General features: G+C 40.5%; 1 protein-coding gene and 1 pseudogene across 1 annotated transcript in view; both read left to right on the forward strand.

Moving 5' to 3' along the window:
- Positions 1 to 14090, forward strand: part of tmem67 (transmembrane protein 67) — a 162310-nt gene that overhangs the window by 34196 nt on the left and 114024 nt on the right. The window contains exons 9-10 of the mRNA XM_073044800.1: positions 1920 to 2025; positions 10502 to 10588. Coding sequence (XP_072900901.1) covers positions 1920 to 2025; positions 10502 to 10588 — 193 coding nt within the window. The remainder of the gene's footprint in view (positions 1 to 1919; positions 2026 to 10501; positions 10589 to 14090) is intronic.
- Positions 4323 to 7183, forward strand: LOC140727466 (elongation factor 1-alpha 1-like; annotated as a pseudogene).

Consider the following 14090-nt stretch of genomic DNA (forward strand, 5'->3'; position numbering starts at 1 on the left):
AAAGTTAATTCCACTAAAATACTGAGGACTTCAGCTAAAAGGAATAAATACTGTTCTAGTATCAATTTCCCTGTTCACTTCATCCTCTAATTTAGAACCTTATATTTCCTTCACAATTCTCAAATGGATCACCAGTATCAAAGTATGTATACAATATACAATTTTACTGGCAGACACAAAACATAGAAACCCAATAAAACGTTGTGCATGGTTTAACCAATCTTATAGAACTTTTCGAGGAAGTTACCAGGAAAGCTGATGAAGGCAGTGGATGTTGTCTACGTGGATTTGACAAGGTCCTGCATGGGAGGTGGGTCAAGAAAGCTCAGTTGCTTGCCATCCAAGATGAGGTAGTAAATTGGATTAGACATTGACTTTGTGGGAGAAGCCAGAGAGTTTTAGTAGACAGTTGCTGGGTCTGTTGTTGTCTGTCATGTATATCAATGATCTGGATGATAATATGGTTAACTGGATCAGCAAATTTGTTGATGACACCAAGATTGGGGATGTAGTGGGCAGTGGGGAAGACTATCAGAGCTTGCAGAGGGATCAGGACCATCTGGAAAAATGGGCTGAAAAATGGCAGATGGAATTTAATATAGACAAGTGTGTGGTTTTGCACTTCAGTAGGACCAACAAGGTTAGGTCTGAAAGAGTGAATAGTAGGCCACGTAGGAGTGTGGTAGAATAAAGGGATCTGGAAAGATAGGTCCATAATTCATTGAAAGTGGTGTAACAGGTAGATAGGGTCAAAAAGAATGCTTTTGGCACAAATTGGCCTTCATAAATCAAAGTTTTGAGTACACTAAATGGGATGTTATATTGAAATTATATAAGGGTGGTGAGTACTAATTTGGAGAATTGTGTGCAGTTTTGGTCACCTACCTACAGGAAAGATGTAAACAAGGTTGAAAGAGTACAGAGGAAATTTGCCAGATCTAGAGGATTTATGAGCATTTGGAGAGACATACTTTCACTGGTGGCGCAGTGACATCAGCGCCAGACTCCGGAGCGAAGGTTCCCAAGTTCGAATCCAGTCGGGCCGCTCCCAGACATGCTTTCCATCCATGCCAGGTTGAGTGTCGAGCTCGCAACTCAGCCTCACAAAAAAAACACTGCGCTGTGAGAAGAATGTGGGGGACCACTCACAGAACCTTTCCTCCAAGACAACCACTTTGAAAAAAGTGGTCGCCAAGGCTCTAGCAGAGTATGGCACACAAAAAATGAGGACCTCAGTTATATGGAAAGATTGAATAGGTTAGGTCTTTATTTCTTGGAATGTAGAAGACCGATGTGAGGTTTGATAGAAGTATACAAAATTATGAGGAGTATAGATAGGGTAAATGCAAGCAGGCCTTTCCCACTGAGGTTGAGTGGTACTGCAACTAGAAGTCATGGCTTAAGAGTGAAAGGTGAAAAGTTTAAGGGGAACACAGAGGAAACTTCTGCATTCAGAGGGTCATGAGAGTGTTGAAGGAGCTGCAAGTGCAAGTGATGCATACAAGTTCAATTTCAATGTTTAAGAAAAGTTTGGATAGATACGTGGATGGTAGGACTATGGAAGACTATGGTCCTGATGTCAGTCGATGAGAATATACAGTTTAAATGTTTCAGCACAGACTAGATGGGCCAAAGGTCCTGTTTCTGTGCTGTACTTTTCTATTACTCTTTGACTAATATTATTTATGATGAGTCATAGCTGTCCAGATGAGACTCTTGCATGTGGATGATCTATTGACTCCAATAAAGTGAAACAGAAAGAAATTCAGAAGAACATACAGTATATATGTTTCTGATGGAAAAATGTCAGAATAAAATGAAAAAAAATTACATTTTGAACTGTCACACCAATGCCCTTTCCTTATTCTCACATTCTTATATACCAAAAGTCATTTATTGAAAGTTTACCTTCCTTTCAGGCGAAGGAATCTGCCCTGGTTATACTTTGATATTCAGTATGCGTTTGGATCTAGACTTAGCGATCAAGAACCATTTCAAACAATATTTCATTTTAGCTCCACTAAAGTAAGTACATGGGTTTTCTTTTCCACCACTGCTTTACTGATGAAACATGCTAGAGTGAGATAAATTGAATTATTATATCTTATGCAATACCAGGAACTCTACAGTATTCTGATAACAGAACTTTAGTGTATAAATGAACTTCAACTTAGTGACAAAGTAAAATAAATTGGGTGTTACCACTTAATATAATTAGGAACCTGCTTAACTATAAGAATTGACTCAGCAAAGTGGGGCCTCTATATATGCAGTTGACTGTTGAAGAATCAAGAAAGAAAGAAAGAAGCTGAAAGCTAAATCATATGGAGGTGGGGTCCAGGCTATGTGATTAGCACCTGGACATACTTTGTCTTGCAGGTAGCACATTCATCTACAACTTAATAGTTTCAAGCAGCTACCACCGCCAAGTTGTTTGTTTCATTCATTGACTGACATAATATAATGAGGGACAAATTTTTTAAAAACTTGCTGCTTTAAAGGGAAGATACATTGGCATGAAAGATTAATAAATAGAAACAAAGACAACCTGCAGCACAATACAGGCCCTTCGGCCCACAAAGCTGAGCCGAATATGTCCTTACCTTAGAAATTACCTAGGGTTACCCATAGCCCTCCATTTTCCTAAGCTTCATGTAACTATCCAGGAGTTTCTTAAAAGACCCTGTCTTATCCTCCTCCGCCACCATTGCCAGCAGCCCATTCCATGCACTCACCACTCTCAGCGTAAAGAAACTTACCCCTGACATCTCCTCTGTACCTACTCCCCAGCACCTTAACACTGTGCCCTCTCATGCTAGAAATTTTAGCCCTGGGAAAAAGCCTCCGACTATCCACACGATCAATAGCTTTCATCATCTTATACACCTCTATCAGGTCACCTCTCATCCTCTGTCACTCCAAGGAGTAAAGGCCAAGTTCACTCAACCTATTCTCACAAGGCATGCTCCCCAATCCAGGCAACATCCTTGTAAATCTCCTCTGCACCCTTTCTATAGTTTCCATATCCTTCCAGTAGTGAGGCAACCAGAAATGAACACCGTACTCCAAGTGAGGTCTGACCAGGGTCCTATATAGCTGCAACATTACCTCTTTGCTCTTAAACTCAATCCCACAATTGATGAAGGCCAATACACCGAATGCCTTCTTAACCACAGAGTCAACCTGCACTGCAGCTTTGAGCAACCTCTGGACTCAGACCCCAAGATCCCTCTGATCCTCCACACTGTCAAGAGTTGTACTATTAATACTACTTCTGCCATCATTTTTGATCAAATGAACCACCTCAGACTTATCTCATTTGAACTCCATCTGCCTCTTCTCAGCCCAGTTTTGCATCTTATCGATGTCCCGCTGTAAACTCTGACAGCCCTCCACACTATCCACAACACCCCCAATCTTTGTGTCATCAGAAAATTAATAACCCATCCCTCCACTTCCTCATCCAGGTCATTTATAAAAATCACGAAAAGTAGGGGTCCCAGAACAGATCCCTGAGGCACACCACTGGTCACTGACCTCCATGCAGAATATGACCCATCTACAACCACTCTTTGCCTTATGTGGGCAAGCCAGTTCTGGATCCACAAAGCAATGTACCCTTGGATCCCTTTGCGTCCTTACTTTCTCAATAAGCCTTGCATGGGGTACCTTACCAATTGCCTTGCTGAAATCCATATACACGACATCTACTGCTCTACCTTCATCAATGTGTTTAGTCACATCCTCAAAAAAATTCAATCAGGCTCGTAAGGCACAACCTGCCTTTGAGAAAGCCATGCTGACTATTCCTAATCATATTATCCCTCTCCAAATGTTCATGAATCCTGCCTCTCAGAATCTTCTCCATCATCTTACCAACCACTGAAGTAAGACTCACTGGGCTATCTCTACTCCCTTTCTTAAAGAAGGGAACAACATCCAAAACCCTCCAATCCTCCAGAACCTCTCCCATCCCCATTGATGATGCAAAGATCATCATCAGGGGCTCAGCAATCTCCTCCCTTGCTTCCACAGTAGTCTGGGGTATATCTCGTCCAGTTCCAGTGACTTATCCAACTTGGTGCTTTCCAAAATCTCCAGAACATCCTCTTTCTTAATACCTACATGCTCAAGCATTTCAGTCCACTGTAAGTCATCCCTCCAATCGCCAAGATCCTTTTCTGTAGTGAATACTGAAACAAAGTATTTATTATGTATCTCTGCTATCTCCTCTGGTTCCATACATATTTTTGCACTGTCACATTTGATTGGTCCTGTTCTCTCATGCCTTATCCTCTTGCTCTTCACGTACTTATGGACAGAGAAGGGAACACACTCTGCTTGCCTACACCTTGGGTGTCAAGCAGCTCATTATTGGTATCAGCAAGATGGACTCCACTGAACCCCCATACAGCGAGGCAAGATACAATGAAATCACGAAGGAAGTCAGCACATACATCAAGAAGATCGGATATAACCCAGCAACTGTAGCATTTGTTCCCACCTCTGGTTGGAATGGTGACAACATGCTAGAACAATATCAGAATATGGGTTGGTTTAAAGTTTGGTCAATTACCAGGAAAAATGAAAACCTCACTGGTACCACACTGCTTCAAGCCTTCGACAGCATTCAGCCTCCAGAACGCCCAATGAAGAAACCTGTTCATCTCCCTCTCCAGGATGGCATTGGCACTGTACCAGTTGGCCAGGTTGAGACAGGTGTTCTGGAACCATCCACATTGGTGCAGTTTGTTCCCAATCCAGTCATCACTGAAGTGAAATCTGTGGAAATGCACCATGAAGCCCTGCCAGAAGCTCTTCCTGGTGACAATGTTGGTTTCATCGTCAAGAACGTCTCTGTTAATGACAGAAATATTTCAAATGTCATTAGAAACGGGGATGGTGTCGGAGGATTGGCATATTGCTCATGTGGTTCCATTGTTTAAAAAGGGTTCTAAGAGTAAAGCTAGCAATTATAGGCCTGTCCCTTTGACGTCAGTTGTGGGTAAATTAATGGAAAGTATTCTTAGAGATGGTATATATAATTATCTGGATAGATAGGGTCTGATTAGGAATAGTCAGCATGGATTTGTGCATGGAAGGTCATGTTTGACAAATCTTAATGAATTTTTTGAAGAGGTTACGAGGAAAGTTGACGAGGGTAAAGCAGTGGATGTTGTCTATATGGACTTCAGTAAGGCCTTTGACAAGGTTCCGCACGGAAGGTTAGTTAGGAAGGTTCAATCATTAGGTATTAATATTGAAGTAGTAAAATGGATTCAACAGTGGCTAGATGGGAGATGCCAGAGAGTAGTGGTGGATAACTGTTTGTCAGGTTGGAGGCCGGTGACTAATGCTGTGCCTCAGGGATCTGTATTGGGTCCAATGTTGTTTGTCATACACATTAATGATCTGGATGATGGGGTGGTAAATTGGATTAGTAAGTATGCAGATGATACTAAGGTAGATGGCATTGTGGATAATGAAGTAGGTTTTCAAAGCTTGCAGAGAGATTTAGGCCAGTTAGAAGAGTGGGCTGAACAATGGCAGATGGAATTTAATGCTGATAGTGTGAGGTGCTACATTTTGGTAGGAATAATCCAAATAGTACATACATGGTAAATGGTAGGGCATTGAAGAATGCAGTAGAACAGAGTGATCTAGGAATAATGGTGCATAGTTCCCTGAAGGTGGAATCTCATGTGGATAGGGTGGTGAAGAAAGCTTTTGGTATGCTGGCCTTTATAAATCAGAGCATTGAGTATAGGACGTATAGGAGTATCCTGACGAAGGGTCTCGGCCCGAAACATCGACAGCGCTTCTCCCTATAGATGCTGCCTAGCCTGCTGCGTTCTACCAGCATTTTGTGTGTGTTGTTGATTGAGTATAGGAGTTGGGATGTAATGTTAAAATTGTACAAGGCATTGGTAAGGCCGAATTTGGAGTATTGTGTACAGTTCTGGTCACCGAATTATAGGAAAGGTGTCAACAAAATAGAGAGAGTACAGAGAAGATTTACTAGAATGTCACCTGGGTTTCAGCACCTAGTTATAGGGAAAGGCTAAACAAGTTAGGTCTTTATTCTTTGGAACGTAGAAGGTTGAGGGGGGACTTGATAGAGGTATTTAAAATAATGAGGGGGATAGATTGAGTTGACGTAGATAGGCTTTTTCCATTGAGAGTAGGGGAGATTCAAACAAGAGGACATGATTTGAGAGTTAGGGGGCAAAAGTTTAAGGGTAACACAAGGGGGAATTTCTTTACTCAGAGAGTGGTAGCTGTGTGGAATGAGCTTCCAGTAGAAGTGGTAGAGGCAGGTTCGGTATTGTCATTTAAAGTAAAATTGGATAGGTATATGGACAGGAAAGGAATGGAGGGTTATGGGTTGAATGCAGGCCAGTGGGACTAGGTGAGTGTAAGCGTCGGCATGGACTAGAAGGGCCGAGATGGCCTGTTTCCATGCTGTAATTGTTATATAGTTATATATGGTTATATGTTAAGGATATCCATCAGGATAATGTTGCTGGTGACAACAAAAATGATCCTCCAATACAAACTGCTGATTTTACTGCACAGGTTATTATCCTGAACCATCCTAGTCAGATATCTTCTGGCTATGCCCCAATACTTGATTATCATGCTGCTCACATTGCCTGCAAGTTCAATGAGCTGAAGGAGAAAATTGATCATCGATCTGGCAAGAAGTTGGAAGATAGCCCCAAATATGTAAAGTCTGGAGATGCAGCCATTGTTCACATGATGCCAACTAATCCCATGTATGTCAAGAGCTTTTCTGAATATCCACCTCTCATGCTTTGCTGTCCGTGATATGAAACAGACGGTGGCTGTTGGTGTGATCAAGTCGGTTATTAAGAAAGATATTGCCACAAATCCACCAAAGCTGCCAGTAAAGTATTAAACAAGAAGTGAATGTTACCACTGGCCACCAAGATCCAGCAATCCTTGTGACTTGCACCAAAATGTTTATTCATTACCAGCCAAATATGTATATTAATAAGAGACTGGATATTGACTAAGATGCATCGAAAGAAATTCATAAGGAAAGGATAAAGAATGATGGATTCTAAATGTAGATTCCAAAGTTAGCAGTGTGATTGCAAATGTCCTTTCACTAATTAGAAGCTGTTTTGGTTGTGTAATGATTTAAAACTAATAAATATTCAAAACCAAAATAAAAAATAGACGCATCTCAAACCATCGGCCTGAGCGCGTCTCTTCTCTATCACCTGCCCATCCTCTCTCTCGCACTGTCTCCAAGCTTTCTCCATTTGTGAGCCAACTGCCTCTTCCTCTTTCTCTTTAGTTCAGTTCCCACCCTCCATCAATTCTTGTTTAAACTCTCCACAACAGCCTTAGTAAACCTCTCTGCCAGGTCCCCCTACAATTCAAGTGCAACCTGTCCTTTTTGTACAGGTCACACCTGCCCCAAAAGAGGTCCCAATGATCCAGAAATCTGAATCCCTGCCCTCTGCTCCAATCCCTCAGCCACGCATTTATCCTCCACCTCATTCTATTCCTGTACTCACTGTCACGTGGCACAGGCAGTAATCCTGAGCTTACTACATTTGTGATCCTGCTTCTCAACTTCCTTCATAACTCCCTGTAGTCTATTTTCAGGACCTCCTCCCTTTTCTTACCTATGTTGTTGATACCAATATGTACCATGACCTCTGGCTGTTCTCCTTCCCACTTCAAGATACCGTGAACATGATCAGAAACATCCCGGACCCTGGTACCTGAGAGGCAAACTACCATCCGTGTTTCTTTCCTCCTGCATTCACAGAGTCCCCTATCACTGCTGCCAATACTTGAACATGTTTAGTGAGAAGTACAGTCAAGATTTGTGTAACTACAGGGAGGCATGAGGTAATGAAGTCCTAAAGACTCCACCTTCAGCCCCTTATGTTTGTATGACTATCAAGCAACCACTTATATTAATCTCATTTACCAACATTTTCCAAGTAGTTTTTTATACCTGTGCAATTCAAGTGCTCAGCTAAATATTGAATAAAATATTCTTAAATATTATGAGAATTTCAGCCTCCCCTGTCCCCACTGACAGTGGGTTTCAGATTCCAGGCATCTACAGAGTGAAAAAAATCTTTCCTCAAATCCCTTCTAACTTTCCAGTCCCTTACCTTAACTCCAATAATCAGTACCATGAGAGTAGCTAGCTCCAAGGGCATGAATATAGTGCAGGAAGAGTTTTCGTGATCTGACGTGAGTTTTCAAGATGAGTGAACTCAATCTATCTCCAACCCATCAGCTGTGCCCAGAAACCTCATCTGCTGATCAATTCATTACTCTCAGAACAACCATCAATGATCTCTATCAATTATCCCTTCAGTTCACAAGGTTTATATAATTTTCATTCCTTCCTGCACCACAAATATCTAGTCTGTTTAGAATTGTATAGGTTTCAATGAGATTCCCTCTCATTTTCCCAAACTCCAGTGAATATACTATACCAAATTGGCCCAATTTCTCCTCATCCGTCAGTCTTGCAGCCATAAGAATCAATTTTGAAAGCCTTCTTTGCGATCTCTCCATGCTAAAAACATCCTTTCTTAGATTAAGTGTTCATAACAGCACACAGAATTCTAGGTAGGATCTCACTAAGGCTTGCACAGCTGCAGCAAGATAGGCACAAATCTTCTTGCAATGAAATCCAACTGCCTTCCTAACGATTTGTTGCACCTAAACACTTGCTTTCAGCAAACTGATATACAAGCACAACAGGCCTCTTGTGCTTCAGAGATAATCTTTCTTTCCAATTTAGAATCAGAGTAGATCATCTCACATTACAGTGCAGCTGCCATGCAATTGTCCACTTGCCCACCTTATGTAAATCACTTTGAAATCCACTTCACTCTTCAATGCTGCCAACTTGGAAATATTACGTTTCATTCCCACATCCAAATCTTGAACATTACCATCATATTTGGACCTGATAAGTAAAATGGTTTATTACCACTTCTCTAGATGCCAATAAACACTGGCCTTGCCAATGAATGCCCAGGTCTTTAAAATGAAACAAAAAAAACTAGGAAGAGTTTCAGAAGTTCCAGGAAACAAGAAGAGACTCCCTACACTTAAAATGCCACTTAGAATAACATTTCAGCTCTTTTCCCTGTTTACCTTGCATATATCTTGCTGGTCAATCAACTGAGACTGTTGGACCTCAAGCTTAAATGCTTTAATATGAAACTATGTCCTTTGGACCTAGAGCAGATCGAGATTGTCCTCCAAAGCTGCACAGGCCAGCAATTTGCCATTTCCCATATGGCAATCATCGGGGAGAATCATCAGGAGATTAGTATAGGCAAAGACAGAAGATACTCAATTCCTGCCACTGTTTATATATAAGGAGTTTGTACGTTCTCCTCATGACAACATGGATTTACTTCCACATTCCGAAGATATCATTGTAAAGGTTACTAAGTTGTGGGCATGCTATGTTGGGACCAGAAGTGTGGTGACAGGCTGTGACAGACATGCAGGCTGCTCCCAGCACATCCTTGGTCAAGTGTTGCATATTGATACAATTATTGTATTTCACTGTAAGTTGTGATATTTTTGATGCACATGTCACAAATAAATCTAGTCATTAGTTGAATGCACAAAACTGATTTATTTATAGTATTTACTGAGTTCATTTATAATCTTTATCTGTGTGTTAGAGATTGAAGAAAATTCTAATGAGTGGAACTGATAATGAACAGGAATGTCAAGGATTTTAAAATGATCCTTAAACCAGTTTGAAGAAGGAAATTAGTGCCACTGTATTCAAATAACATGATATTTGCATACCACATGCATTAAACAAAGCAGGCACAATGTCCAAGCAAATACAACTTTAATAGACCAGGTTAAGCAAGCAGCTAGTGAAGTTGTACGTTACTTTCATGGTTTCTCCTTCTGAATGTATTGATTCTTCTCAGTTGGTTTATCATTTTAGTATTGTCTTCCAATGTACTTTAGAGGCATGGACCCAGTCTAAAATATTTACAACCATTGACACTGTAATTCTGGCTGCACAATTATGTCACTATCTTTTAATTACGCAACAACAAACCATTAGATCACCTAAGACATTAGATTCTAACGTACCTGGATAACAAGTTGTTCCATTCTTCTTGCTACGTAGTTTAAGATAAAGGAACCGTTGTTATTTCTTCTGGATAGTGAGCATTTGTCAGTAAGGTTTATCCTATGGACTTGCCTTGCCTTACCTTGCATACTCTATATAGGCAATGTTCAAGATTTCGCCATCAATCCACCAAGCTCCTTAATAAAATTCAGCCAGGTTGGCCAAACATTCTTCACTTCAGTTATCAAAGCTATTTTTTTTCATCAGCAGCTGATACCTGGCCAGGTGTTGAGATTTATTGCACAACACCCTTCACCTTAAACACAAGCAGTTTTGTAAGTTGTGAATGTGATTGCTTCTTTTTCATTGTTTATGTTTTACTGCTTGCAGCATATGGAATTACAATTTATCCTTGCCAAATATGATGCTCGTGGTTATTTTCTTAAATGGGAAAAAGTAACTGGAGGTACTTTGCAGGTAATATTTCTAATATAATTACATAAAATATAGCTTGATAATTCTCTATTCATCAATAAACCTGTAACACTTCATATTTCCAATTTGGATGTCTGAAAAAATGAGTTGAATTCTAGTACAATATTTCCAATTGAATTATTTGTCAAGATTTCAGAATCAGTTAATGAGATCTATTGAACCTTAATAATGTTTCTGTTTTATTTTAAAGCATTTTAAAATAATGTTCCCTGTATAATCATATGATTATTATTTAATGTCGAAAAGCACATTTACCTGGATCTTCTCTTGAATGTGAGTCTTCCAAGTCACCAGTCATGGCCTTTGAATCATGCTGTTTCTTCCAGCTTATTGATATGGATCAGTGTAGCAAGTTGCAGTAGAGGGCCTTTCCAAGTACAAGTTACTGGTTGTGTTCCCAAAAATTTGTACAGTATATGCTCTATACATTATAATACTTTTGTTTTAAGATGGTGCTCCTGAAGGCAGGCAGTAACTTACTGGTGGTTCTCAAAGTAAGAAGTACAACTAAATACTTTCATAATAATACTTTTTTGTAAAATATTACAATCACCGCAAACAATGAAGAGTCAAGTGAAGGCGAAGCTGACTCAAAGATCGAGGCATGTGGGTCTGAGTAAGGGCAAGGCACATTCGAGGAGAAGTGATGGGAGCAAGGTTGAGGCAGGTTCGAGACAGAGTTGGAACGAACAAAGTGGAGAAAAGTCAGATTGGTGGAGATTTTGGAGCCCATCCACCTAAAGCAAAAGTGAGGTTTGATCGATCTAAGCAGCAGGCCAATTTGAAAGGGTTATTTGCAGCTGGAACATGGCAGCAGGGTCCAGGCCCAGACCTTATCGATGCAAAAGGGCCTGGCTCTTAAGAGTGAGGAACGGCCCGATGTTTGGGCAATTTATATGCTGGGCCAGATAGATTGAAAAGGCAAGGTGTCAGGACTGGAGGCGTGGGTTGGGCCGGTTCGGCTTGTTGCTCCGTGGCATTTGCACCACTCTCCAGTGCACTGAGGCTGAGGATATGGGCCTTCTCCAGCTGCACCAGGCTTTGTGTTTGGGGGATTTCTGACGTTTTCCTCTCCTATGTGATGAACTGAGACAGAGGCTGTGGGCCTCCTGTGGCTGCTCCAGACTTAATGTATATGGACTCACTTATGTTCTGAATGCTATTTGCTTGCTTTTATTGTTTGCACAATTTGGTTTTTTTCCCCTCTCTGCACATTGGATTTTTTATGGATTTTATTTTAATGGGTTCTTTTGGGTTTCTTATTTTGTGGTTGTCCGCAAGGAGATAAATCTCAATGTTGTATAATTTATACATACTTTGATAATAAATGCACTTTGAACATTACAGTACCTACAAAAAGTATTCACCCCCCCCCCAAAAGCTTTCATGTTTTATTGTTTTACAACATTGAATCACAGCGGATTTAATTTGGCTTTTTTGACATTGATCAACAGAAAAGACCTTTTCGTGTCAAAGTGAAAACATATTTCTATAAATTACTTTAAATTTATTACAGAATATTTGATTGCATAATTACTCACCCCCTACAAATCAGTACTTAGTAGATGCACCTTTGGTAGCAATTACAGCCTTGACTCTGTATGGCTAGGTCTCTATCAGCTTTGCACATCTTGACACTGCAACTTTTCCCCATTCTTCTATACAAAACTGCTCAAACTCTGTCAGATTGCATGGGGATCATGAGTGAACAGCCCTTTTCAAGCCCAGCCATAAATTCTCAATTGGATTGAGGTCTGGACTCTGACTTGGCCACTCCAGAACATTAATTTTGTTTTTCTTAAACCATTTCTGTGTAGTTCTGGCTTTATGCTTGACTCATTGTCTTGTTGGGGAAAAAAAATCTTCTCCCAAGTCACAATTCTCTTGCAGACTGCATCAGGTTTTTCTTCAGGATTTCCCCATATTTTGTGCATTTACTTTACCCTCTACTTTCGCAAGCCTTCCAGGACCTGCTGTAGTAAAGTGTCCCCACAGTATGATGCAGCCACCACCAGGCTCCACAGTAGGGATGGATGTGTTTTTGATGATGTACAGCATTTAGTCTGATGGCCAAAAAGCTCCATGTTGATTTCATTGGACTACAGAACCTTCTTCCAGCTGATTTCACAGTCTCCCACGTGGCCTCTAGCCAAGATTTCATTTGAGTTTTTTTTCTAATAGTGGCTTTCTCTTTGCCACTCTCCCATAAAGCTGCAACTGGTGAAGCACCCAGCAGTAATTATAGTTTGTGCAGTCTCTCCCATCCCAGCCACTGAAGCTTGTAACTCCACCAGAATTGTCATAGGTTTCTTGGTGGCCTTTCTCACTTGTCCCCTTCTTGCACAGTGACTGTTTTTGAGGACAGCCTATCTAGGCAGATTTAGATATATGGAGAAATTTAAGGTGGGGGGGGTTATATGGGAGGCAGGGTTTAAGGGTCGGCACAACATTGTGGGCTGAAGGGCCTGTACTGTGCTGTATTGTTCTATGTTCTATGCTGTGCTACATGCTTTCCATTCCTTGATGATTGACTTAACTGTACTCCAAGGGATATTCAGTGACTTGGAAATGTTCTTGTATCCATCTCCTGACTTGTGATTTTCAATAACCTTTTCACGGAGCTGCTCGGAGTATTCTTTTGTCTTCATGATGTAGTTTTTGCCAGGATACTGACTCACCAGCAGTTAGACCTTCCAGATACAGGTGTATTTTTACTACAATCAATTGAAACACCGTGACTGCACACAAGTGATCTCCATTTAACTAATTATGTGACTTCTAAAACCAATTGGCTGCACCAGTGATGATTTTCTCTGTCCTATTAAAGGAGTGAATACTTATGCAATCAATTAATTTGTGTTTTATATTTGTAATCAATTTAGATCACTTTGTAGAGATCTGTTTTCGCTTTGACACAAAAGAGTTTTTTTCTATTGATCAGTGTCAAAAAATGCCAAATTAAATCTGCTGATAGCAGATTTAAAAAGACAAGATATTTTAAGAGTTTTTATACTGAAGTGAGCTTATGAATGTTTCTTGATTTCCACTGATTATATTGGAGGAAGATTCCCATGTGACAGAGCAGCAAACTACAATTTCTGCATTTTAGTTTAATTGGGTATGGTATACTCCAGAAGCTGCTGTCAGATTTTAAGGCCATAAAACATAGGAGCAGAATTAAGCCAATCGGCTTATGAAGTCTGCTTCGCCATTCCATCATGGCTGATTCATTATCCCTCTCAACCTTCTTCTCCCGACTAACCAAGAAGCTATCAACCTCCGCTTTAAATATACTCAATGACTTGGCCTCCACAGCCATCTTTGGCAATTAATTCCACAGATTCACCACTCTCTGGATAAAGAAATTCCCTCTCATCTCTGTTCTAAATGGACGTCCCTCTATTCTGAGGCTCTACTTGTGTCCTAGGTGCTATGTTTTTTAACTCCAAAATGTAAAACCAATCAAAAGAAAAGTATGGACCTG

Source organism: Hemitrygon akajei, chromosome 1 (assembly GCF_048418815.1).
Source record: "Hemitrygon akajei chromosome 1, sHemAka1.3, whole genome shotgun sequence".
NCBI classification, from domain to species: domain Eukaryota; kingdom Metazoa; phylum Chordata; class Chondrichthyes; order Myliobatiformes; family Dasyatidae; genus Hemitrygon; species Hemitrygon akajei.